Source organism: Oncorhynchus kisutch, linkage group LG19, assembly GCF_002021735.2.
Source record: "Oncorhynchus kisutch isolate 150728-3 linkage group LG19, Okis_V2, whole genome shotgun sequence".
In the NCBI taxonomy this organism is placed as follows: domain Eukaryota; kingdom Metazoa; phylum Chordata; class Actinopteri; order Salmoniformes; family Salmonidae; genus Oncorhynchus; species Oncorhynchus kisutch.
In genome coordinates this window covers 35,580,839-35,608,002 of record NC_034192.2, presented here as the reverse complement: position 1 = coordinate 35,608,002, position 27,164 = coordinate 35,580,839, and the positions used below count along the sequence as shown (strand labels likewise).

At 42.0% G+C, this 27,164-nt stretch overlaps 1 protein-coding gene across 6 annotated transcripts; it reads right to left on the bottom strand.

Moving 5' to 3' along the window:
- Positions 1 to 614: 614 nt before the first annotated feature.
- Positions 615 to 26,834, bottom strand: LOC109864764 (alpha-1,3-mannosyl-glycoprotein 4-beta-N-acetylglucosaminyltransferase B). 6 transcript variants are annotated; one of them, XM_031797678.1, is made up of 15 exons: positions 26,516 to 26,834; positions 18,803 to 18,964; positions 16,150 to 16,281; positions 15,738 to 15,871; positions 12,510 to 12,556; positions 12,232 to 12,345; positions 11,990 to 12,065; positions 11,783 to 11,897; positions 9,629 to 9,759; positions 9,371 to 9,478; positions 8,584 to 8,777; positions 7,417 to 7,495; positions 2,439 to 2,514; positions 1,873 to 1,985; positions 615 to 1,349 (listed from the first exon to the last, which is right to left on the bottom strand). In XM_031797678.1, exons 1-15 carry the CDS (start codon positions 26,598 to 26,600, stop codon positions 1,332 to 1,334), a joined length of 1,584 nt encoding a protein of 527 aa, XP_031653538.1. In that variant the 5' UTR covers positions 26,601 to 26,834; the 3' UTR covers positions 615 to 1,331. The 6 variants fall into 6 exon arrangements, 4 of the variants coding, with proteins under 4 accessions (XP_031653538.1, XP_031653536.1, XP_031653537.1 ...); XM_031797676.1 differs by having other exon boundaries at positions 1,868 to 1,997; positions 26,516 to 26,833; XM_031797677.1 differs by having other exon boundaries at positions 1,873 to 1,997; positions 26,516 to 26,831.
- Between the last annotated feature and the right edge of the window lie 330 nt (positions 26,835 to 27,164).

Sequence of the window (27,164 nt, the reverse complement as noted above, 5' to 3'; positions counted from 1 at the left end):
CTGGCAAACTCTGCTGAGGCCTGTTGTAACCTGATATTCAGTTGACATACAAATCCCTAGATTGAAGGCATTCCCTTCTTAAGGTCAATCCATTGAATTGGATAAGGGGAATTTCTCTGGGAGATTATCAATTTGGAAAAAGTCTGTCCTCTCCTCAAATCCTCAGTCCTCTGTGAGCTGGAAACTGATTAGTGGTCGCCATATGTAGGAGTGTCTTCATTATAAGGCAAAAGGAGGAGTTTGCCCTTCTCCTTGATTACCTCCTCCAGCTGATGATACACGGATGTATTCTCCCACCGGCTAATGAGGAAGTGTTTTCAAATCCGGAGGAGAGGAAAACTAATTAAGAATCTCCCCATATATTCTCCATAGAAGTGATTTTGAGTTGACCCAGCTGCTATACTCTGCAGTAGTAAAGCCCCCTGCTTTGGAACATTAGCTCTGAGCAAATGCTACTCATCAACTTGGTCACATCTGTGAATATAAGTAAGTCAGTAATGTCAGACAATGTTCTTGTTTGTAGAGAGTAGAGGTAACCTGTGTTTTTTGTCTGCTGTAAGGGTTGGGAAAAAAATGAGAATTTGCCAAGCAGTTAAATTCTTATACACATTCAATAATGCTTTCATGTTTGTTCTTTATTAACAGCACATAGTAACACATGTACGGTATATACATTTGGAGTGGCTGCTCTTCAGTGATCCCCATTGAAACTAGCAGTTCAGTACCAGAAACACAACAGAAGATTTACATAGAAATCTACTTGAGGAATGAACCTGATCTACAGCATTTTGGCCAGAGACATGAACTCACACACACTTGCGCAAACAGTGTCAATAATACACTAATACAAACAATTGCACCAGTCCATAATTTTTCTCACACACAACACAGTACATTGCATCCATTACTCACCGAGGGTATTAATCCATTCACCTCTCACTGAACCTATCTTTCTTACACGATCATAGCCCTGTACATGTCACTCATGTTTTCCCTCTAGAGAACTGAGACTAAAGCCACAGCTGAAAGCTGGTGCCCAGTACAAAGTCTTCCACAAATGTAGAAGTGCTCAAGTTGATTGACAAACTCATTTAGGAACAGAAAAACACACTTTCTCCTCCAGATTCACAGTATAGTCAAAGGTTGAACAATTCTCCGTTGTGCATAAAGAGAACATCCAGAGTGTGTGTGTATGAGCTTCCATACAGTAGAAGGTGAGGCGCTTGGAGGAACTGCATTGACTGTATGTCCAATAGAGGTCACTGTTTATCCAGGTGTGGAGTTACATGTGAGCAGCGCATGCCATCCAAGGTGTCTCCTATCTCTTCCCTTTAAAGTTGAATAAATATCTGACAGACAGAGAAGCATGAGCATTAACCAAACCTTAGCTGATGTAATCCTGCAGTGTGTTCAATTCAAACTGTCACCAATCATTACATAAGTACACAGACACTCTCTTGTATCCCTAACCCCCCCCAAGTTATTACTAATTATCATAATGAATGCTTAACATATTTATGTTTTCCCATTCTCTACTTGTGACACTCACTTGTGTACGGGTGGTCACTTGACTAGTTACTGAATGTTATGGTTTGTTCTCATATCTGTTTATAGCGGTTGACATCAGAGCTACTGAAGGTACCAAGGACACATTGTTATTGTGAATAAGTTCACAGAGATCCCTCTAAGTTTAGAGAGGGAACTAGGTAGGAATGTGACATGTTTTTCTAGTGAAACAAGTCCTCTTCCTCTTTCGGTGGAGCACCTAGAAGCAGTTTCAAAACACCTTTAAATCTATTCAATGATTGAGACTGACTAATAAAACAACTATTTCCTGTCATTTCCTCACACACACACACACACACACCTCACCTCGCTGAGCAGAACCCACATGTCAGAGTCGCTTTGTACCAGTAGACGTAATGCGGAGATGGGTTGCATCTGTGCGTCTATCTGTCCCTCAGCCACTCCATCCACAAAGCAACCTACAAACATGACTCAAACATTTAAAACATATCAGTTACCTGAATGTAGCATTATTCTGAACACCTGGCAGAATATACAGTATATTATAACAGTACAACCAGTCATGTACAAAACAGCCCACAGTGGGACATATCCCGTTGGCAAGTTGGGCATAGAAATAGCATTCATGGCATGGGTACACTCATTATGGCTGCTGATCCATACATCATGGTACCTTGACTTGAAGGGGGGTGATCATTTCTAGTCATTGCATTTCTATGATTCATAATCATCCTGATACACAGAACAACACTTTGATGGAGCTGTGTCTGCCTCTGACAAGTGTTTGGGTAATATTATGAGATGGGAGTATTTCCCCTTACGCTGGGCCCTAAATAGTTTTTCCTGGTCACGTCATATGTTCAGTAAAACTCCTGTCCTAGTAATGATATAGAATATTGAAACTCATGTACCAATCACTATGAAGCCTCCATAAGATCCTTTGTATTGAGGAGACTGGCCACCCACCAGTCTGTCTCTCACTGAGCTCTGGAGAGGAAAAACACACGTTACACCATGTTATAATAAATGTTCTCTCTAAACTGTGCACGCTTGCAGTATCCCAGAGTTTGCTGCACAGTCCCCGGGACTATCAGCCCACAGAGAGAAGCACGAAATTGAACTTCACTCAACTTTCAAGAACAGTGGTCACCAACCGGTCGATCACCAAATAATTCTGTAAAAAACAACAACGATAAAGCCTTATGTTCTTATTTTGTTTTTATTAGTCTCGGGCTGTTGGTGATAGGTGCACCCGATTCAGCTGCCCTGCGCACCAGGTAGGCAAACTGTTTCCATTTTGAACTATTTCATGTGTCTGAACTCTGCCTTCCCGGTGGGCCCAGAGAGCAAATCAAGTGCACTATTGAGTTAGAGTGGCTTGTGAACGTATTCACCCCCTTGGCATTTTTCCTATTTTGTTGCCTGTAATTCAAATATTTTTGGGGGATGGTTTGTATCATTTGATTTACACAACATGCCTACCACTTTGAAGATGAAAAATATTTTTTCTTGTGAAACAAACAAGAAATAAGACAACAACAAAAAACTGAAAACTTGAGCGTGCATAACTATTCACCCCCCCCCCCCCCCCCCCCCCCCAAAGTCAATACTCTGTAGAGACACCTTTTGCAGCATTTACAGCTGCAAGTCTCTTGGAGTATGTCTTTATAAGTTTGGCACATCTAGCCACTGGGATTTTTGCCCATTCTTCAAGGCAAAACTGCTCCACCTCCTTCAAGTTGGATAGGTTCCGCTGGTGTACAGCAATCTTTAAGTCATGCCACAGATTCTCAATTGGATTGAGGTTTGGGCTTTGACTAGGCCATTCCAAGACATTTAAATGTTTCCCCTTAAACCACTTGAGTGTTGCTTTAGCAGTATGCTTAGGGTCTTTGTTCTTATGGTTTCCCAGTCCCTGCTGCTGAAAAACATCCCCACAGGGATAAGGTTCTCGGGGTGTTGAGAGGTGTTGGGTTTGCTCCAGACATAGCATTTTCCTTGATGGCCAAAGAGCTCCATTTTAGTCTCATCTGACCAGAGTACCTTCTTCCATATATTTGGGGAGTCTCCCACATGCCTTTTGGCGAACACCAAATGTGTTTGCTTATTTCTTTCTTTAAGCAATGGCTTTTCTCTGGCCACTCTTCCATAAAGCCCAGCTTGGTGGAGTGTACGGCTTAAAGTGGTCTTATGGACAGATACTCCAATCGCCACTGTGGAGCTTTGCAGCTCCTTCAGGGTTATCTTTGGTCTCTTTGTTGCCTCTCTGATTAATGCCCTCCTTGCCCGGTTTTGGTGGGCGGCCCTCTCTTGGCAGGTTTGTTGTGGTGCCATATTCCTTAATTTTTTAAATAATGGATTTAATGGTGCTCTGTGGGATGTTCAAAGTTTCTGATATTTTTTTATAACCCAACCCCAATCTGTACTTCTCCACAACTTTGTCCCTGACTTGGAGAGCTCCTTGGTCTTCATGGTGCCGCTTGCTTGGTGGTGCCCCTTGCTTGGTGGTGCCCCTTGCCTAGTGGTGTCCCTTGCCTAGTGGTGTTGCAGACTCTAGGGATTTCAGAACAGGTGTATATGTACTGAGATCGTGTGACAGATCATGTGACACACAGATTGCACACAGGTGGACTTTATTTAACTAATTATGTGACTTCTGAAGGTAATTGGTTGCACCAGATCTTATTTAGGGGCTTCATAGCAAAGGGGTGAATACACATGCACGCACCACTTTTCTTTTTTTTTAAAACATTTTTTAAATTTAATAAAATTTTTGAAACAACTTATTTTTTCATTTCACTTCACCAATTTGGACTATTTTGTGTATGTCCATTATATGAAATTCAAATAAAAATCTATGTAAATTACAGGTTGAATGCAACAAAATAGGAAAAACGGCAAGGGAGATGAATAATTTTGCAGGGCACTGTACCTCTGGCCAATCGGATGGCTCAGATGACTATGTCTGTCTGCAGTAACAAAGCAGGCATAAAAGAAAGCTACAGCAAAGATGAGACTGTGAGTTTTCAAAATGTTTAAAACCAAGACCAGAGAGAGACTGTCAACGAATACAGCAAAGAGATGCTGTTTTTATGAGGGAGTTCATGTTTAAGTTCTTACTCAGCACTGTCAACAATTTGTATTTAACACTTTTATAAGCCATAAAATGCGTGTTCTTCCTATTTCCACTCAGCGCTACAACAAGCACTGCAGCAGCAATAGCAGTCATAAATGAGTAGCAAAGTGTATCTATAGGCTTGCATTGTTGTTATTATTATTAGCGTTGTTATTATTAATAACAACATGAATTTGTGCATGAGGCAGAAATAATGCGGTGCGACTTGAGTTTCGCCATCAGCTGGAAGACGGTGTCCCTTTTTGGTCAGTGTCAGTGGAGGAAAGGGAGAGCGGAGGGATATTGAGAGGCGAACCCTCAGTCTGCTGCTCTCTCCCTCCACTGAGCCTGACCATCAGATCGAGACACCATCAGCCCAGTAAAATAAAAAGCGAATGATTTATATGTATGCTCACTCAGCTGTGCTTCACAAGTAATACAACAACGAATCTATTACCAGTGTGATCATATGCTGTAGCCTACCTCAAGTTTTGAAATAGATTTTTTAAATTAAATGTCCCGAACAACAATGCATTGGCAGGACAATTCAAACAAGGCCAATATGCGGTGATAATGTATTGTGCCTAAAGCTTACTGCACAAACCTCATTGCTACTGTGCGGATAATGTAATGTTAAAAAAAGAGCGGTAGATCTCGGCTTGCATTTTGATTCAAAGTGATCTTGACTCTTGTTCTAGAGTTTTCCTTGTAAATACTATCAATGTTTCCTTTTACTGTGGCAATTGTGATCGGATCATTGCAATATTAGCCACTTTCAATGCAAAATACCGAAACAAAACTAACTATTCAAAAGATTTTGTTGTAGGCAGAACACATCGGAGTAGGATTCTATTGCACTGACACGCACTACTCAGCCTGTACTCTACACAGACCGGTGTGGAATAAACAAATCAGAGTTGCAGTAGCCCTATATGCAATTAGACCAATGCCATAAATGGATCTGTGCCATATACTTTGAACTAGACTGTGTTTACAGCATTAGCGGTCGTGAGTAGATGCGCTTGTTTTAGGATCAAAGCTAAAGCTGCATGTAGCCAGGTGTGCACATTTTATTCATATCCTTTGCTAGTTAGTGAGTTATTAGCCCAGTTATAGATCATTTGTAGTCAGCAATAGGGGAGTGACTGCTTTCTACAAGTGCCCAAAACGGGTACATTTCTAGACACATTTGAAAGAGTCAGATAAAGAGCATTTTTTTTGGTCTTAAAGGGGCAGTGTTGTATTTTCAGACCGGCTTGAATAAGCCAATAGGCAGAGGGTAGCATAATTTGTCTGATTCTCTGTAATAATGCTATGGGAATAATAATGCATTTTATTTTGTAAAGTGGTTTCTTGTATCAAACAACACAACAACATGTTCAGTCACCTCCTTGTCTGAATGATGTCAAGACCTGCATGATTATTTTTTTTAAGTCTCATGGAATGTAGACCTACATTGAACACCACACATTAGCTGCTACTGTAGGCTGAATGATATAACAGCTATTTCCATGTTAAAATTGTTGAACAAATTGTTTTTGATGGTACGCCACTCTGGTAGACCTACATTACGATCAAATAGCCACAGTAGCCTACTTGACCACTGTTGAAACTAACTTAAAGCGGGTACAGACTCCGTGTAAACACGCGCTGGATGTTGCACAGAATTTTCACAATTTTCACATTTGCGCTGAGCGGATCTGAAATTTGCTTGGTGCTGAAAAAGATTAGAGGGAACATTGTTACAATGTATTTTCTTCACTATCCCATTAATCACTGAAATATGGACCAGATCTGCAACAATTGCATAGTTCTATGGAAAACAACCATTAAGAAAGACAAAGTTCTAGGGAGCACAGTCATTGAATTAGTATACTTTCAATGTAAATAGCCACACAACCACAATATGAACAGAGGTCTATGGAACACATTCAATATAACTCTAAGCCCTTTGTGACACAACCTGTATCTACTAGCATTAGTGCATAACTCTGTTGTCCTCCAAAGGCATACGGCGATCGCATAGGTTTACATTGAGATTACTCATGGGAATATTTAAGATGAATAAAGTTCACATTCAGTTAAGAGTAATTAGCACAGTGCTTAGCATATTTATACACGATGTCCCGTGCTCTATTTGTGACACTAATTTGCATGCGGGTTGACGGTCACTAGCCTAGTTACTGAACGTTATGGTTGATTCTCATATCTGTTGATAGTGATTGACATCAGAGCTAACGAAGGTACCAAGGACACACTTGATTATTATTCTGTTGATGACACTATGAACACTGTGTGATTCTGTAGCAGCCTCCCGGGTTGATGTTTACAGAACATTTTGATACAGTCTGATTAGGATATAAAAGGGCCTGTTTCCAAGAGGCTGTTAGACATGTTCTATGCTTCTGTTCTGGGGGTGTCGTACTGAATTTAATCAATGGTAGTTAACCCACTGTTCCTAGGCCTTCATTGAAAATAAGAATTTGTTCTTAACTGACTTGCCTAGTTAAATAAAGGTAAAAAATAAATACATTTTTAAAAATGACTGCTCTCCTTTTTGTTCACCTGGAAATTCCCAGTACATACATCATTACATACACAGGCCATCAGCGTGTTAGCAGATAGCATGTAGTGGTTGGCGTTTCCTGTCACCTTGTTACTTCGTCTCCAGGACCTAACACCTGAGAGGCAGAGTCTCTTAGACCAGCTCCATGACACACACTCACGCACACACAAACACTATTGGCAGTTAGTGTGACCTCCATTGCACTTACATCACTAGGGAGCACCTCCACAGTGGTGTTATAAAAATGGTCTCCGTTGTTCTCAATGTTTCCACTGCGAAACAGGTACCTGGAGAGACAAAATCACCTATTTATTACCAGTTGGTTTGGCCAAAAAAGATATATATATATCCCCCTCATGCTTTAAATCATCCCACTGACATGTAGAGCTTTACACTAAATTGCCCCTTTTAAATGTCAAGTCATTACCTTAATCTCTATTGTTTTAACCCTTATTTTAAATGAACTGAGAACACATTCTCAATTACAGCAACGACCTGGGGAATAGTTGAAGGGGGGGGGGGGGGGAATGAAACCAATTGTAAACTGGGGATGATTAGGTGGCCATGATGGTATGAAAACCAGATTAGGAATTTAGCCAGGACACCAGGATTAACACCCCTACTCTTATGATAAGTGCCATGGGATCTTTCGTGACCACAGAGAGTTCAGACACCCTTTTAACGTCCCATCTGAAAGATAGCACCCTATACAGGGCAATGTCTCCCATCACTGCCCTGGGGCATTGGGATATTTTTTTTTAGACCAGAGGAAAGGGTGCCTCTTACTGGCCCTCCAACACCACTTCCAGCAACATCTGGTCTCCCATTCAGGGACTGACCAGGACCAACCCTGCTTAGCTCAGAAGCAAGCCAGCAGTCGGATGCAGGGTGTTATGCTGCTGCCTTTGAACATGCTTATGAAGATACTCACTGCGTGTCTAATCACAGAGTGTTGATGACGATCACACACGGCCAAACGTGTTAGTCTAGAGGGTTAGGAAACAACACTGCTCTGTGGTATTAGGGCAGGGCAAACATGACCTACTGGATTCCATCTTGATAATGACTGTGACAAGTGGGAAACACAGTGACAACCCACAAAGTCTGTTCCACAACCTTTATACAAGCAGGTACACAGGTGGAACTGGGGTCAGCGTCAAGTAGGCAATATTTAAAATGTGACCTGTGGTTGGTGTTTTAATTCCTGTGTGTGTGTCCGACATAGGAGGCTGCGGAGGGGAGGACAGCTCATAATAATGGCTGGAACGGACTGGTATGGAAAACATGTTTGATTTGTTCGATACCATTCCAGCCATTACTATGAGCCCGTCCTCCCCAATTGAGGTGTCACCGGCCACCTGTGGTGTCCACTGACCTGGTGACAGTGTGTGGCTGTGGGAAGCTGAGCAGTAGGAAGTCCTTGGCGGTAGGGGTCAGGCCCCAGAAGAAGTCCTGACCATTGTAAGCCCTCTCCAGGGTGTGCTGCTGGTAGTGCTTCAGACTACTGCTCAGCTCTGCAGGAGGGTTGGTGTGGGTTGTGAATAGTGGCACCTTCCCAAAGTCCTTATCCTGGACAAACAGACACTTTGATTATAACTTCTGCTATATGTCTTCATCCTGCACAAACACACACCAGAGAGGGGGTAGTACAAGAGGGATGGAGAGAGAAAGGGGGGGAGAGAGAGACAGAGAGAGAGAGAGAGCCAGAGAGAAAGAGAGGGGTTAAAAGAGAGCGAGAGAGAGAGAGAAGGGTTAAGAGAGAGAGAGGGGTTAAGAGAGAGAGGTTAAGAGAGAGAGAGAGAGAGAGGGGGGGGGGGGGGGGTTAAGAGAGAGAGAGAGGTTAAGAGAGAGAGAGGGGGGTTAAGAGAGAGAGAGAGAGGGGGAGGTTAAGAGAGAGAGGGGTTAAGAGAGAGAGAGAGGGGTTAAGAGAGAGAGAGAGAGGTTAAGAGAGAGAGAGGGGGGGGTTAAGAGAGAGAGAGAGGGGTTAAGAGAGAGAGGGGTTAAGAGAGAGAGAGAGAGAGGGGGGTTAAGAGAGAGGGGTTAAGAGAGAGAAGGGGGGGTTAAGAGAGAGAGAGAGAGAGGGGGGTTAAGAGAGAGAGGGGTTAAGAGAGAGAGAGAGGGGGGTTAAGAGAGAGAGAGAGAGAGAGGGAGAAAGTGCTTACTTTCAGTTTCTGTAGTTTCCCAGGCAGAGAGGAGTGAAGGCCTACATGTTGAAACAGAGAGGGTTTATATCTCAGCTTGAGCAGGCCCTTCTGCAGGTTGCAGTCTTTCTGGACGGGACAAAATATGAAAAACCCATCAACTCTCAATTGAATAAAGGAATAGTTCACTCACAAACTCAAGTTTGATGAGTTTGGACATTATATAATAATTTTCATTTGATTCTCTTGAGCAAAATACTTTTGTTGTGCACAACTCACAGCATCTTTTTCTGGGTTACAAGCCTTCACCCACAAGATGTGGTCCAGCAGCCAATCAATGGGCTTGTCTTTGTAGAACATCAGAAAGAATTCTGCTATCATTGGTAGATCACTGGCTCGGAACATCTTGCCTGACAAAGATATAAAACACACACATACACAATAAATAAAGTAAAATGACCTAAGACATTGTGGGGAGAATAAACAAAGTGAAGAAGAGTCTATAAAAGTGTATTGGTCACATACACAGATTTAAAGATGCTATCGCAGGTGCAGTAATATCTAGCTCCAACAGTGCAGTAATATCTAGCAATACAATAACAATCCACACATAATCCAAAAAGTTAAAAAACAAACAAGAAATGGAGAAATATCAGAACGAGCAATGCCAAAGTCGGGAATATAATGAGCCATGACTATAACAGTATATACATATGAATGAGGTAAAACAGTATGTAAACATTATTAAAGTGAGCAGTGTTCAATGACTATCTATGTACATAGGGCAGCAGTCTTTAAGGTGCAGGGTAGAGTACCAGCTGGTAGCCGGCTAGAACAGTGGCTAAGGTTCAGGGCAGGGTACCGGGCGGAGGCCGGCTAATGGTGACTGTTTAGCAGGCTGATGACCTGGAGATAGAAGCTGTTTTTCAGTCTCTCTGTCCCAGCTTTGATGCACCTGTAATGTCTCCACATTAGATGGTAGTGGGGTGAACAGGCCGTGGCTCGGGTGGCTGAGGTCGTTAACGATCTTCTTGGCCTTCCTGTGACACCGGGTGCTGTAGATGTCCTGGTAGGGCAGGCAGTGTGCCCCCGGTGATGTGTTGGGCTGTACCAGGCAGTGATACAGCCCGACAAAATGCTCTCGATGGTGCATCTGTAGAAGTTCGTGAGGGTCTTAGGGGCACAGCTGAATTTCTTCAGTCTCCTGAGGTTGAAGAGACACTGTTGCACCTTCTTCACCACGCTGTCGGTGTGAAGGGACCATTTCAGGTCCTCAGTGATGTGCACGCTGAGGAACATAAAGATTTTGGATGCGTGCTCTCTCTGCTGTCTCCTGTAGTCCACGATAAGCTCCTTTGTTTTGTTGACGTTGAGGTAATTTTCCTGGCACCACTCTGCCAGGGCCCTCACCTCCTCACTATAGGCTGTCTCTTTGTTGTTGGTAATCAGGCCACTGTGTCATCAGCAAACTTGATCACTGAGTTGGAGACGTGCATAGCCACGCAGTCATTGGTGAACAGGGAGCTGGGAGCTGAGCACACAACATGGTGGGGCCTTAGTGTTGCGGATCAGCGTGGCAGAGGTGTTGTTTCCTACCTTTACCACTTGCGGGGGCTCACTTCGGGGGCTCTGTTGTTCTCCTCGAAGCGGGCAAAGAAGCTTGTCTGGGAGTGAGGTGTCGGTGTCTGCAACGTGGCTGGCTTTCCCTTTATGATCCATGATTGTCTGGAGTCCCAGCCACATGTGTCTTGTGTCTGAACCATTACGACTCTACTTTACCCTGTACTGTCGTTTTGCCTCTTGATTGTCTTATTGAGGTCATAGCCGGTCTGTTTGTACATGTCCATGTTCCCAGTCACCTTGCAGTGGTTAAAAACGGTGATTCACGTTTTACAATTTTGCGTGAATGCTGCCATCTATCCACTGTTTTTGTTCTAATTGTCACAGTAGGAAGATGCTGCCATCTATCCAAGTTATAATTGTCACAGTAGGAACAACATCCTCTATGCACTTCCTGATTGACCTGGTCACCAAGTCAGTGTATACGTCAATACTATTCACAGAGGTGACCCGGTACATTTCCCAGTCCGTGTGATCAAAACGGTCTTGAAGCATAGATTCCGATTGATCAGACCAACGTTGAACAGTCCTTACCATGGGTGTTTCCTGATTAAGTTTCTGCCTATAAGTGGGGAGGAGAAGGTGGTGTGTGTGACCCGATTTGCCGAAGGGAGTGCCTTGTATCTGTCCAGGAAGGGAGAGTCATGAGTCGATTGTATCCACATACACGTGTACATACTCTCATCTGTGAGAGGTAATAAATAAAGTGTGTGTTCATCTGCTTTAGTTCCCACAGTTGTCTTACTACTAACTACGCCCTCCTTTTCCAGAAGCCCTGAGAACAGACACTTTCACAGAAGAGCATAGACTCACCGATGAAGCCGAGCTGAGAGAACTCCAGGAACATCCAGTCATCGGTGGCCAGCTTTCTGACGTATGTTTTCATGGTCTGAGAGTAACCAGGATTAGCCACGATGTCATCCTCCAACTGACAACACACATTTTTAATGAGGATGTGTTAATACATGAATATGATTTCAGACTGACTGACCAATCAGAGAGGTGGAACTCTGACCCCACCTGTACATAATAGGTTCCCTTCTCCTCGGCGTAGAGCATCAGGAAGCTATAATCCAAGTTCTGCTTTGTGCGCCATCTGAAAACAACCACAACCACAACACAAACCACTTACTGCAGGTGCACATGATGTGACGTGTTAGACTTTGATTTCATTTTCTTCCTTTATTTTTTTCCCATGATTGTAAGACCACGCATCTGTATGTGTTGGACTGTGTTGGGTTGTGCATGAGTCCGTTTCTCACTTGACTCTCTCCTTGGAGTCTCCGAAGGTTTCCCTGAGTCTGCTGAAGTTGGGGTAGAAGTACTGAGAAGGGGACACTACCTCCAACAGGCCTGAGTGCACATCCTTAGGAAAACTACAGCCACACACAACCACAGGTGAACTACAAAACACAGTGAAGAAACAGACCAACTACAAAACACAGTCAAACTACAAAGAAAACACAGCAAAACATTTTTAAACTACAAAACATAGCCAACAACAGTCAAATTACAATCACAAACGACCAAAACTTCTCACTTCTTCTCTAGGAGTTCTGCTACACTGTTGACGTATTCTGCATCCGTCTGAAATAAAGATACAGAGAGAAGAGGAATAAATGAGAGAAGAGGAAATCCAGTGAACGCCAACCTGAAACATGAGGTAATGTTACTAGAGGGGTGTGTGTGTGCAGTAGAATCAATGTAGATGAAACATGAGGTAATGTTACTAGAGGGGTGTGTGTGCAGTAGAATCAATGTAGATGAAACATGAGGTAATGTTACTAGAGGGGTGTGTGTGTGCAGTAGAATCAATGTAGATGAAACATGAGGTAATGTTACTAGAGGGGTGTGTGTGTGCAGTAGAATCAATGTAGATGAAACATGAGGTAATGTTACTAGAGGGGTGTGTGTGTGCAGTAGAATCAATGTAGATGAAACATGAGGTAATGTTACTAGAGGGGTGTGTGTGTGCAGTAGAATCAATGTAGATGAAACATGAGGTAATGTTACTAGAGGGGTGTGTGTGCAGTAGAATCAATGTAGATGAAACATGAGGTAATGTTACTAGAGGGGTGTGTGTGCAGTAGAATCAATGTAGATGAAACATGAGGTAATGTTACTAGAGGGGTGTGTGCAGTAGAATCAATGTAGATGAAACATGAGGTAATGTTACTAGAGGGGTGTGTGTGTGCAGTAGAATCAATGTAGATGAAACATGAGGTAATGTTACTAGAGGGGTGTGTGTGTGCAGTAGAATCAATGTAGATGAAACATGAGGTAATGTTACTAGAGGGGTGTGTGTGTGCAGTAGAATCAATGTAGATGAAACATGAGGTAATGTTACTAGAGGGGTGTGTGTGCAGTAGAATCAATGTAGATGAAACATGAGGTAATGTTACTAGAGGGGTGTGTGTGCAGTAGAATCAATGGTTTGCAGTTTTACTTTAGTGCCTTATTGCAAACAGGATGCATTCATTTAGGTTAGGTTAGTATCGTGGTGTAACTACAATGTTGTTTATCCATCCTCAGTTTCCTCCTATCACAGTCTATCACAGTCACCATTGGCCTTATGGTGAAATCAATGAGCGGTTTTCTTCCTCACTGACAACTGAGTTAGGAAGGACGCCTGTATCTTTGTAGTGACTGGGTGTATCGATACATCATCCAAAGTGTAATTAATAACTTCACCATGCTCAAAGGGAAACTCAATGTCTGCTTTTTAAAAATTGTAATCACCTATCTACCAATAGGTGCTCTTCTTTGCAAGGCATTGGAAAACCTCCCTGGTCTTTATGGTTGAATCCATGTTTGAAATTCACTGCACGACTGAGGGACCTTAAAGATAACTATGTGTGCGGTACAGAGATGAGGTAGTCATTTAAAAATTAATGTTAAGCACTATTAATCCACAGAGTGAGGCCATGCAAATTATTATGTGACTTGTTAAGCAATTTGTACTCCTGACCGTATTTAGACTTGCCATAACAAAAGGGTTGAATACTTATTGACTCAAGACATTTCAGCTTTTCATTTTTAATTAAATTGTGTCTATGCCAGTGACACAGAATCTGAAATTAATTCATTTTAAATTCAGGATGTAACACAACAAAATGTTGAGAAATTCAAGGGGTGTGAAAATACCTTCTAAAGGCACAGTCAATTGATTGCATTAAAACCGATTCATATCTTCGGTTTGGTACTGTTGATTTTATCATACACGCCTGTCCATCGGAGGACTTCAAAATTCAGGGTGCTCTCGTTATGAAAGCTGCTAGCCACAAACAAATACATGGATTGGACAGTCAAGCTATCACTCAAATGAGAGTCCATCCATGTCACTTTTTAGAACTTCCTGTGGAGAGATGATTTGTTAAAAAATTATCCAGTCAAAAGTGTGTCCTTTTTCGTATTGGCCATATCTACTATAAACACTGTCCCACAAGGACATGAGTTGACAAATGGCTACTACAGGTTTATGTATCGAGAGTTATACTGTTTATGTAGTATACGCAAGTTCGTTGTGGTTTGTCTTTCGGAGGAGGGCTATGGGCACATGTAACAGCAGCAAATTGTCCTGGTTCCATTGATTTTCATACAATATCGATGTGACAGATTAATATGTGCACGCTATTGATTACAGTAGATTTCAGTCTGGAGTGACCGCTTGGTAAATGTCGATGCGTGGACAGTTAAGGTACTAATTTAGCAAAATACAAGCAATCTGAACACAAGTGTGACACGTGTGTATAGGGAGTAATTTGTATTTATCCGTCTTCAACATATCATCATATCACTTATTTCAAAATATGGATTATAAACTTGCACATTAAAAATTGGTGTTTTAACACACAAAAATACATGACGACAGGAAGCAGCAATATTATACTTTTCTACTTATGTTTTAGGAATATTAATGGTATTATTAACAATGTTTTTCAACATGATTAGTCCTAAATCAGGTAAAAACTGCTGAATGAGCCCAAAAAACGTGCTATGATTTATTGATTTGAATAATATTTGTGAAATTGTGAAAATGAGTGTGTCCTGGCTAGCAAGATGATCATTTATTTTTGGCGCCTACTATATACCAGAAGTATTCAAATCCTACCCTATGAGTTCCAGACTACTGCTGGTCTTCTGTTCAACCTGGTAATGAATTGCAACCACCTGGTGTGCCAGGTCTAAATCAGTCCCTGATTAGAAGGGAAGAATGGAAAAAAGCAATGCAACTGGCTTCAAAGTACAAAATTGAATTTGAGGGCTATATAAGAGCCATGTACTTAGATAGACATATGCTTTTGGGCTACATAGTTTGATCTGAGGTCTTTAGAATGAGTTACTTAACTGGGAATCTAGAACAGGCATTTCTCGTAATGTGCTCGTCCATTCCTGTAGTTTAGGTGTGTAGTGTGATAACATACATACTGTACCTAGGCTTCTGAAAGGCACGGTCACACAACAGGTTTAGCAGGTCTTTCCTTGAAAATGAATCACTACATTTTTTCCATCATAATCAGTCGATATTCTGCGTTAATAACAATAGGTTGATTTGACCCGAGGCAGAGACCAGTCTTCCCACCTCAAGCTACATTACCCCAACTAAAAAGTACATTATTTTTATGATTACCATCTAAAAAAGACACTTTAAGTAACATGATGTGGGCCTATTGTTACTGTCAAGTGTTTTGTTTTAAAAGCAGTTTGATTGGCTAAGACCATCCCATGTGTTTCTATACGCCCCTATCAGGGTATCTGAGCAGGTTACCTCGGCAACAAAGATGATGATGACGGTGTCATTCCGTTCAGAAGGTGAAAGGTCGTAGAGGAGGGAGTTCAGGGTGCTAACCAGGTAGCTCTGCTTCTGACGCTTCACTGTAGGGATCCCCAATACCAGGGACACTGACACACACACACACACACACACACACACACACACACACACACACACACACACACACACACACATACACACACTAAAGTAAACCATTCACTGGAATAAAGTCAACACTGAGCAGGGTGGGTGAGGTGGCAGGATAGGGGTTACAGGCTGCGGGCCACAGTACAGACTGACACTAGCAAACCACACCAAGTTTTGTAGCCTCTCACTTTAACACCCCTCTGGTTTGTCAAAGAGGACACGTTTACCCAGAGACATTTTTACATGACTCGTTGCTCACCTCCAGTTCGGCCTTGTCCCAGGACCACGTTGGGAATCAGGCTGTCTGGGTGATCCCGTAAGTGGGGCAGGTAGAGGTGGGCGTTGGGCAGTCTGGAGGACAGCAGACTGAGATTTCTCTTTATCGGTCCTTCTACACTCCACATCACCAAAAACCAAACCAAACACACAAGTAACGGTCACACATAAAACAATCATTTAGCTTTGTTGACACTGCTTACAGTTTTATCTTGACTTCTCAAAAGTGCAGCGAGAGGGGGTGAGAGAGAGAGAGAGAGAGAGAGAGAGAGAGAGAGAGAGAGAGAGAGAGAGAGAGAGAGAGAAATCGGGAAGATTCCACCATTGTTCTAAAGCATGTATCCATTAAGATCTAAGGCCCTCAAGTTATACCTTAATGAATGTCCCCTTAATGCTCTCCTCAGCACCAATTGTATTGTGGACTTGACTGAACTGGTACTAACCTCCAACTATTTTCTCTTCAGAGGAGACTTTTTCTTCCAGACCAAAGGGACAGCGATAGGGAGTACTATGGCTCCTAATTATGCTAACCTGTATCTAGAAATGATTGAAAAACAGGTGGTGCTGAATCCAGACCTAAACCCATTTCTCCCCAATATTCTCCTCATTCGGATATATTTGGATGATATTTTCCTGATCTATACAGGGACTCAGGAAGAGCTCTTGGAATTCACCATTGGGGAATGTATTTAAGGACATTATCAGAAAGCACTGGTACATTATTGACACTGCCCTAAATATCCCCCAAGTATGGTCTTTAAAAGTTCTTGAAATATTCCGGATTGACTGACCTTCATGTCTAAAAGTAATGAAGGACTGTTGTTTCTCTTTGCTTATTTGAGCTGTTCTTGCCATAATATAGTATTTTACAAAATAGGGCTATGTTCTGGATACCAACCCTACTTTGTCACAACACAATGGATTGGCTCAAAAGCATTAAGAAGGAAAGAAATTCCACAATTGAACTTTTAACAAGGCACGCCTGTTAATTGAAATGCATTCCAGGTGACTACCGTATGAACCATTCAATTCTTGTGGGCCGGCTAAGGAGTATTGGTGTCTCTGAGGGGTCTTTGGCCTGGTTTGCTAACTACCTCTCTCAAAGAGTGCAGTGTATAAAGTCAGAAAATCTGCTGTCTCAGCCACTGCCTGTCACCAAGGGAGTACCCCAAGGCTCAATCCTAGGCCCCACGCTCTTCTCAATTTACATCAACAACATAGCTCAGGCAGTAGGAAGCTCTCTCATCCATTTATATGCAGATGATACAGTCTTATACTCAGCTGGCCCCTCCCCTTATTTTGTGTTTAATGCTCTACAACAAAGCTTTCTTAGTGTCTAACAAGCTTTCTCTACCCTTAACCTTGTTCTGAACACCTCCAAAACAAAGGTCATGTGGTTTGGTAAGGTGTTATTACCACCTCTGAGGGTTTAGAGCTTTAGGTAGTCACTGCATACAAGTACTTGGGAATATGGCAAGACGGTACACTGTCCTTCTCTCAGCACATATCAAAGCTGCAGGCTAAAGTTAAATCTAGACTTGGTTTCCTTTATCGTAATCGCTCCTCTTTCACCCCAGCTGCCAAACTAACCCAGATTCAGATGACCATCCTACCCATGCTAGATTTCGGAGATATAATTTATAGATCGGCAGGTAAGGGTGCTCTCAAGCAGCTAGATGTTCTTTTCCATTCGGCCATCAGATTTGCCACCAATGCTCCTTATAGGACACATCACAGAACAATATACTCCTCTGTAAACTGGTCATCTCTGTATACCCGTCGCAAGACCCACTGGATGATGCTTATTTATTAAACCCTCTTAGGCCTCACTCCCTCCTATCTGAGATACCTACTGCAGCCCTCATCCTCCACATACAACACCCGTTCTGCCAGTCACATACTGTTAAAGGTCCCCAAAGCACACACATCCCTGGGTCGCTACTCTTTTCAGTTCGCTGCAGCTAGCAACTGGAAGAGCTGCAAAAAACACTCAAACTGGACAGTTTTATCTCAATCTCTTCATTCAAAGACTCAATCATGGACCCTCTTACTGACAGTTGTGGCTGCTTTGTAGGATGTATTGTTGTCTCCACTTTCTTGACCTTTGTGCTGTTGACTTTGCCCAATAATGTTTGTACCATGTTTGTGTGCTGCTACCATATTGTGTTGCTACCATGCTGTGTTGTCATGTGTTTCTGCCTTGTTATGTTGTTGTCTTTAGGTCTCTCTTTATGTAGTGTTATATATCTCTTGTTGTGATGTGTGTTTTGTCCTATATCTATACTGTATTTATTTTTTGAGAAAGTGTCAAGAAGAATCTCAAAAATCTCTATATATATTGATTTGTTTAACACTCTTTTGATTACTACATGATTTCATATGTGTTATTCATAGTTTTGATGTCTTCACAATTTTTCTACAATGTAGAAAATAGTAAAAATAAAGAAAAACCCTGGAATGAGTAGGTGTGTCCAAACTTTTTCCTTGTACTGTATATTCTGTTGGTTCAACATAATTTTATTAAAATGACGTGGAAACAACGTTGATTCAACCTGTGTGTGCCCAGTGGGATGGCTGTACTGTTACCTGTGATGCGACTGTACACTGATGATAACATGATAACTCTGTCCCCTCACCTGGGATATTAGTGGAGGAGCTGTTGTTAGGTATGGTGAGGTTCCTCAGGCTGGTCAGAACACTGCTGAGCTCCCTGGACAGCAGCTCCCCCTTGAACTCTGCAGCCAGCAGACGTTCATACAGCTGGATCATAACTGGGTGGTTGGGGGGTTCATCCCCATCTACACATACGCACACGCGTGTACACATACCGACAGGCACACACACACGCACCCATACAGTTGCATGACAGAAAGAGATAAGAAGAGATAGAGAGAGCAAGAGAGAGTATTAACAGTTACAAGTCAATTTTTGAAAGTGTGTATTTGAAAAAGCTCCATCGACATCAAATTTGCAAATGTATTGAGGAGTTGGGTGCAGGACAACAATAGGTATAGGCTAATCTTCCCATAGTCCCGTTCCACTGCTGTGATTTCCATGACAACCCCATTCATAACACATAGTTCCTCAAACAACAAACCCTGTGTTTTAGTTACTGGGTTACACGTCTAAAGCAGAAAAATAATGGTGTTTCCCAGACAACAAGGAACTCACACGCTAGTGGTTTTTAAGTCATTGAATCAAAATCAGTCAAATTGTTAGTCACATGCTACGTAAACAACAGGTGTAGACTACCCGTCAAATGCTAACTTACAGGTCCTTCCCATCAATTCAGAGAGAAATAGAAAAATAATGGAAAAATAATAACACAAAGAATAAATACACAATGAGTAACGATAGCTTGGCTATACAGTACACATGGTACAAGTACCGGGTCGATGTGCATGGGTAAGAGGTAATTGAGGTAGATATTTACATATAGGTTTGAATAAAGTAACTAGGCAACAGGATAAATAATAAATAATAATAAACAGTAGCAGCAGCATATGTGAGGAGTCAAAAGAGTTAGTGCAAATTCGGGCAGCTATTTGGTTAACTATTTAGCAGTCTTATGGCTTGGGGGTAGAAGCTGTTCAGGGTCCTGTTGGTTCCAGACTTGGTGCATCAGTACCACTAGCAGCGAGAAAAGTCTGACTTGGGTGGCTGGAGTCTTTGACAATTTTTAGGGTCTTCCTTTGACACCACCTGGTATAGAGGTCCTGGATGGCAGGGAGCTCGGGCACCAGTGATGTACTGGGCCGTACGCACTACCCTCTGTAGCGCCTTGCGGTCGGGTGCCCTGCAGTTGCCATACCAAGCGGTGATGCAGCCAGTCAAGAGGATCTGAAAGTCCATGCCAATATATTTCAGCCCAAAGGGGGAAGAAGAATTTGTCATGCCTTCTTCATGTCTGTGTGGTGTATGGACCATGTTAATTTCTAAGTGATGTGGACACGGAGGAACTTGAAGCTCTCTACCTGCTCCACTACAGCCCTGTCGATGTGGATAGGGGTGCGCTCGGACCTCCATTTCCTGTAGTCCCACAATCAGCTCCTTTGTCTTGCTGACGTTGAGGGAGAATTTGTTGTCCTGGCACCACACTGCCACATCACTAAACTTCTCCCTATAGGCCGTCTCATCATTGTCAGTGATTAGGCCTACAACTGTTGTGTCGTCAGCAAACTTAATGATGGTGCTGGAGTCAAGTGTTCCTCTTGTCCAAGTGGGAGAGGGCGGTGTGGCGAGCAATAGAGATTGTGTCATCTGTGGATCTGTTGGGGTGTTATGCAAATTGGAGTGGGTGCAGAGTGTCTGGGATGATGGTGTTGATGTGAGCCATGACCAGCCTTTCAAAGCATTTTATGGCTACAGATGTGAGTGCTATGGGGCGATAGTCATTTAGACAGGTTATCTTGGGCACAGGGACTTTGTTGGTCTGCTTGAAACACGTAGGTATTACAGACTGGGTCAGGGAGAGGTTAAAAATGTCAGTGAAGACACTTTCCAGCTTGTCAGCGCATGCTCCAAATATGCATCCTCGTAAACAATGCTTCTGTGTTGCTTGCCTTGAAGCGAGCATACAAGGCATTTCGCTTGCGCACATTCAACAAGTGTCAGAGCCGATGTAGTAGGAATCCACCTTTGTCCTGTATTGCTGCTTTGCCTGTTTCATGGCTTATCGGAGGTCGTAGAGGGATTTCTTATAAGCTTCCGCATAAGTGTCCACTCCTTGAAAGCGGCAGTTTTAGCCAATAGCTCAGTGTGGATGTTGCCTGTAATCCATGGCTTCTGGTTGGGATATAAACGTACGGTCACTGTGGGGAAGAAGACGTCAAAGCACTTACGAAAGAAGCCGGTGAATGATGTGGTAAACGTCTCAATGTTATCGGATGAATCCCGGAACATATTCCAGTCTGTGCTAGCGGATTTCAGTTTCCCGGCATTAAAATCACCGGCCAAGAGACACACCTCTGGGTGTGCATTTTCTTGTTTGACTATGGCCCTATACAGTTTGTTGAATGCGGTCTTAGTGCCAGCATCAGTTTGTGGTGGTAAATAGATAGCTAGGAAAAATATAGATGAAAACTCTCTCGCTAAATAGTATGGTCTGCAGCTTGTCATGAGGTGTTCTCCTTTCCTTAAAGATTGTGTACCCCTCCTCCCTTCTTCATACCAGCGTCTGCTATCCGGTCTTGACAATGCTTAGAAAAACCAGCAAGATGTATATCCATGTCTTCATTCTGCCACGACTCTGAGAAGCATAGGGTATTACCGTTTTTCATGTCCCGTTGATAGGATAGTCTCGAGCGGAGCTCATCCAGTTTGTTCTCTAGTGATTGTACGTTCACCAACAGAACGGAGGGTAGAGGAAGTTTATTTGTTCATCAACCTAGTCTTGTCGGGGTGCCGTCTGCAGCGCCATCTTGAAGTATTACATAATGTAAAACTGGTACCGTGATATAAAGTTATCATGACTTTTACTCTGTGTGCTTCACTGGTGTGGCATACACCCCTGCAGGCCCCACGAGAGAGCAAATTGAGCATTTGCTGTTGCCTGATGATTCAAACTGAATTATTCTGCTGGTCTAGTGTTTCACTACATACTTCATTGCAGAGAAGAAACTAACGTCCGTGGGCATGGCGCAGTGTTTGGCCAGAGCAAGGAGTTTGAGTAGCCAATCAATGTTTGTTGTGCAAGGTATACATTTTTGATTTGCAACAGTTTGACTGATCTATTAAAGTTCTGTCTGCGCCATTTCTGAAAAGTCTGTAAAAAAAAAAGAGAGATTTCTCAACTTGGTGCACGCCATACGCATGTCTCCCGTTATAAATCAGACCTGTGGTAAAACTGTGCGCACGTGAACGAGCATTAAAACTCGCAACTGGAAAACGTCTCCATTCATCTTTTGTGGTGACAATAATGCCATTTATTTGCTGTATATTTTGGAACGGCAGGTAGCCTAGTGGCTAGAGCGTTGGGCCTGTAACCGAAAGGTTGCTGGATTGAATCCCTGAGCTGACAAAGTAAAAATCTGTCATTCTGCCCCTGAACAAGTCAGTTAACCCACTGTTCCCTGGTAGGCCGTCATTGTAAATAAGAATTTGTTCTTAACTGACTTGCCTAGATAAATAAAGGTTACATTTAAAAAAATTGCCCACCATGCAAAATAGTAATTTGTTGTTCAATATTTAGTTTGTCAATAGATTATTGGGTTTATATGTGTTGCATCCCCGGTTAAAGGAAGCCTGTTCTTTTTAGTTATTGTAAAGAGAAACTTTACATTAACATCATAAAGAGGTTTATTTCCAACATAACAGGGAATACAACATTGCTGGTTCCAAGCTGAGTCCATCTTCACCCGCTCAAAGGAAGCACACTTGAATACCTTGGCCAACAACCAATGAGTGTCTTCCAATAAAACTATGTGTATCCAATCAGATACATATTTCCAATATCACGCACTGAATACGTGCATACCATTTTAACCAGGTGTGCATAATAACATGCTGCTTATCTCTCAAACACTACAATATGCCCTGCCTTGGCATAGGCTCTGAGATTAAATAGGCAATGATGTCGCGCTCCTATCACATAGCAATAGGCCTACTGTAGCCTACCCATACTGTCAAATATTTTACATAAACTATCGGTCTATTTAATGTGTTGGCAGAATGTTTTCATCTTTAGCAGTAATTTATTTTATAATGACGGTCAGTTTCTGAATGAGAAAACAGTTGCAAACTGTCGTGGACCTGTCAGCAGAACGTTTAATTTCAACAATGTTTTATATTGACGTTTGCCTCAACCTAAATCTGATGGACTGTCTGAATTCTGAAACATTGTAGGGCAGGCTAGTCAACGAATGCAATTACAGTACTTACACTATACAGTTCTATTTACAAGCCGGATTTCTAATTATGTTTTTTGTGCTACTTGACTATTTTTTTAAACTAATAGTACTACTGATATTAATTACTACATGGTTGGGAAAGAGCAAGCAACAAAGACATTTCACTGTACTTGTGCACATGACAAACTTGAAACTTGATACTTAGGCATACTTCAATATAAAATATAAGCTCTTAAAATAGACTGTATAACGGTATTATAAACCATGCTGTCTATGATATTGCAAAACTTGAAATACATATATCTATTTACCAGGCTACTAGGTGCAATTAAATGAGAGATACGCATGGTTGTATGGGTCCTTGGGGAATATCATGGCCAGAAAAGGTGAGAATATATTCTGCATTGGTTATGAAAATAAAATAGAAAAAAAATTCCTGTGTCTAATTATTTTAGATTCTAAAAAAACAACAGATTGTCGCTTTTCTCACTAATGGTGCATTGTTAATAATGTTTTCCTGTTTTTATTTATTTACTTGCCAGCTTTCAATACAATAATGATTTCAATCACTAACAGATGTGCTTACACATGGTCTAAGGTTTGCAGGGAGGTGAGCACATTCTCACATGAAGATATCTTTTTAAATAAATGCCAACTTTTGCATTAAAACTGGCGCATGCACATTTTAGGGTATATTTTGTACTTATGCAATGTTTATAAACGCAGCCCCTGGTGTTGCAAAATCATGGCAATACATCTAGATGAGAACCATTCAAATTCTAGGTAGACCTATATGATTCAATATATTTAAGCAATAAGGCCCGGGGAGGTGTGGTATATGGCTAATATACCACGGCTAAGGGCTGTTCTTATTCACTACGCAATAAGGAATGCCGGGACACAGCCCTTAACCGTGGTATATTGGCCATATACCACAAAGCCCCGAGGTGCCTTATTGCTATTATAAACTGGTTACCAACGTAATTAGACCAGCAAAAATACATTTTTGTCATACCCATGGTATACATTCTGATATACCAGACCTGTCAGCCAATCAGCATTCAGGACTTGTACCACCCAATTTACAATTAAGTGATAATGCCCAAGAAGCAGGGGTTGGGAGGATATAATGGCACGGTTGTTATTGGCACCGTGCCAATATATCCTCCAAACACCGGCTTCGAGGGCATTATCACTTTCATACAATGGCTTACCAACATAATCAAATAATGATTTACATATTTTCATAAAAAATGTTATTTATTCATACTATTTCATCCTTCCACAAGATATAGTCCCGACAAAAATCTAGGGTTGCTACCCAGGTCGTTCGTTCTATCGGTTCGATTGCCAGAGACGTAACCCAGTCGTTCGTTCTAAATGTTCCATTGCCATACTGGCTGGCAACGTTCTTATCCCTTGCTTGCTAGAAAGCCAACTACGGCTAACTTACAATCACGTCAAAAAGTCCAGCCAGAATAACAGCAAAGTAGCTGATTTTGCATTAGTTTAAGCTGTTTTCTAGTGACATTTATTTGGATACATCCATAACAATGAGCTAGGGCTCTGAGAGTGTGATGTCAGGAAAATAACCTCTCACTCAACGTCAACAAAACAAAGGAGATGATCGTAGACTTCAGGAAACAGCAGAGGGAGCAGCCCCCCATCCACATCGAAGGGACAGCAGTGGAGAAGGTGGAAAGTTTTAAGTTCATCAGCGTACACATCACAGGCAAACTTAAACGATCCACCCACATAGACAGCGTGGTGAAGAAGGTGCAACAGAGCCTCTTCAACCTCAGGAGGCTGAAGAAATTTGGCTTGTCGCCTAAAACCCTCACACACTTTTATAGATGCACAATTGTGAGCATCCTGTCGGGCTGTATCCCCGCCTGGTACGGCAACTGCACTGCCCACAACCGCAGGGCTCTCCAGAGGGTGGTGCAGTCTGCACAACACATCACCGGGGGCAAACTACCTGCCCTCTAGGACACCTACACCACCCGATGTCACAGGAAGGCCATAAAGATCATCAAGGACAACAATCACCCGAGCCACTGCCTGTTCACCCCGCTATCATCCAGAAGACGAGGTCAGTACAGGTGCATCAAAGCTGGGACCGAGAGACTGAAAAACAGCTTCTATCTCAAGACCATCAGACTGTTAAATAGCCATCACTATCAGAGAGGCTGCAGCCTACATACACATACACTGGCCACTTTAATAATTGAACACTATTCACTTTAATAATGTTTACATATCTTGCATTACTCTTCTTATATATATACTGTATTCTATACTATCTACTGTATCTTAGTCTATGCCGCTCTGAAATTGCTCATCCATGTATTTATATATTCTTAATTCCATTCCTTTACTTAGATTTGTGTGTATTAGATATTTGTTGTGAAATTGTTAGATATTACTTGTTAGAAATTGCTGCACTGTTGAACTAAAAGCATAAGCATTTAGCTACACCCGCACACGTGTATGGGATCAATAAAATTAGATTTGAATTGATGAGGCACAATTTTTCCTGGCATAGAAAATGTGCTCACTTGTCAAGACACTGTTGTTCAGAGGAGCTAGCCGACAACACAGCTAACACAATCACTTCAAACTGAAGCTGCAGAGAGTGCAAACTAGCTGCACTTCATTTAATTTGACCTTTTTTCAATTGACAAGTCTTTGTATATATCCATAAAAATTATGCAGGACGATTTATGATTTTGATTGGCTAAGAAATGCTGCCTGCCTGTCTGTCTCATCCTGGAGATCGAATTTGAATATTAAAACAATGTTGCAAATGTCGGAGAGACTGACAGCAAGGTTTCTACAAATCTCTGCTGTTGAACACTAAATGTTAGTCTAAAAGAAATGTGAGATAATGTCTAGATGCTCTTTATAGCGGAGATAAAGTTTATAAATTGCCTGGCTGGGCTGATAAGACAGCGGATTGCGCAGTCAGATGGAGTAAATAGGCATTTTCATGTCATGGATTTAGCCTGTGGTAACTTGTGGAATAGGCACCGGCTGGAATGCAGTTTTAACCAATCAGCATTCAGGATTAGACCCACCCATTGTATAATTAAGCAATAAGACATGAGGCGGTGTGGTATTTGGCCAATATACCACGCCTAAGGACTGTTCTTAGGCACAATGCATCGCGGAGTGCCTGGACACAGCCCTTAGCCGTGGTATATTGGCCATATACCACAAACCCCCGGGTGCTTTATTGCTATTATAAACTGTTTACCAACGTAATTGAAGCAGTAAAAATAAACGTTTTGCCATACCACGGCTGTCAGCCAATCAGCATTCAGGGCTTGAACCACCCAGTTTATAATGTTCAATTTATCACGTATTTAGCTTCCAGTATTACCATTTGAAAACAATAGAAAACTGAATTCAGTTATGTACAAGGTTTAACCTTTTGAAAAAAGTTTGTAGCCTAATACATCATAATGTAAACAGAATAGTGTGATATGTGCGACACCTTACCATTTCCATTATGAGCGGTAAACCAGGTTAGAGAGAGAAAAGCACAAGCCAGAATACATCCAAGTTTTATATGGATGAGCCTCATCTCATCTCTCAATCTGTTAATAGAAAACTTCCGTCTGACTTCGGTTTATGCTGAAAACAGTGCTGCCGTTCAAATGAATCCACAGGTGATAGTCCACTCAGGTTCTTCTCACGTTTACTCCATGACTGCGCCAAGGACATTCTATGATGAAAATCCTGAAAGTCACTTCCTTATCTCTTCATAAAATAGATTGACATACATGACAACCCCTGGTTAGCCTACAACATTTCCTTGAAAAGGTGATGCGACAGTTGAGGTGCGCCTGTCTCAGCGCGGTCTCATCCCCACCTACTTGCCAATTGTGGAACTGCGTGATTTCAAAATCAAATTTTATTGGTCACATACACATGGTTAGCAGTTGTTATTGCGAGTGTAGCGAAATGCTTGGGTATCTAGTTCCGACAGTGCAGCAATATCTAACAAGTAATCTAACATTTCCACAACAACTACCTAATACAAACAAATCTAAGTAAAGGGATGGAATAAGAATATATATATATATATATAAATATATGGACGAGCAAGCATAGGTAAGATGCAATAGATGGTATGAAATAGAGTATA

Coding starts and splice junctions, on each gene's coding strand:
- LOC109864764 (XM_031797676.1), bottom strand. CDS start 26,600: ATGAGGCTCATCCATATAAAACTTGGATGTATTCTGGCTTGTGCTTTT. Junction 12,557..15,737: donor TCATCATCTTTGTTGCCGAG/GTAACCTGCTCA, acceptor TCTTTATTTCAG/ACGGATGCAGAATACGTCAA. Junction 12,066..12,231: donor GACTCCAAGGAGAGAGTCAA/GTGAGAAACGGA, acceptor GGTTGTTTTCAG/ATGGCGCACAAAGCAGAACT.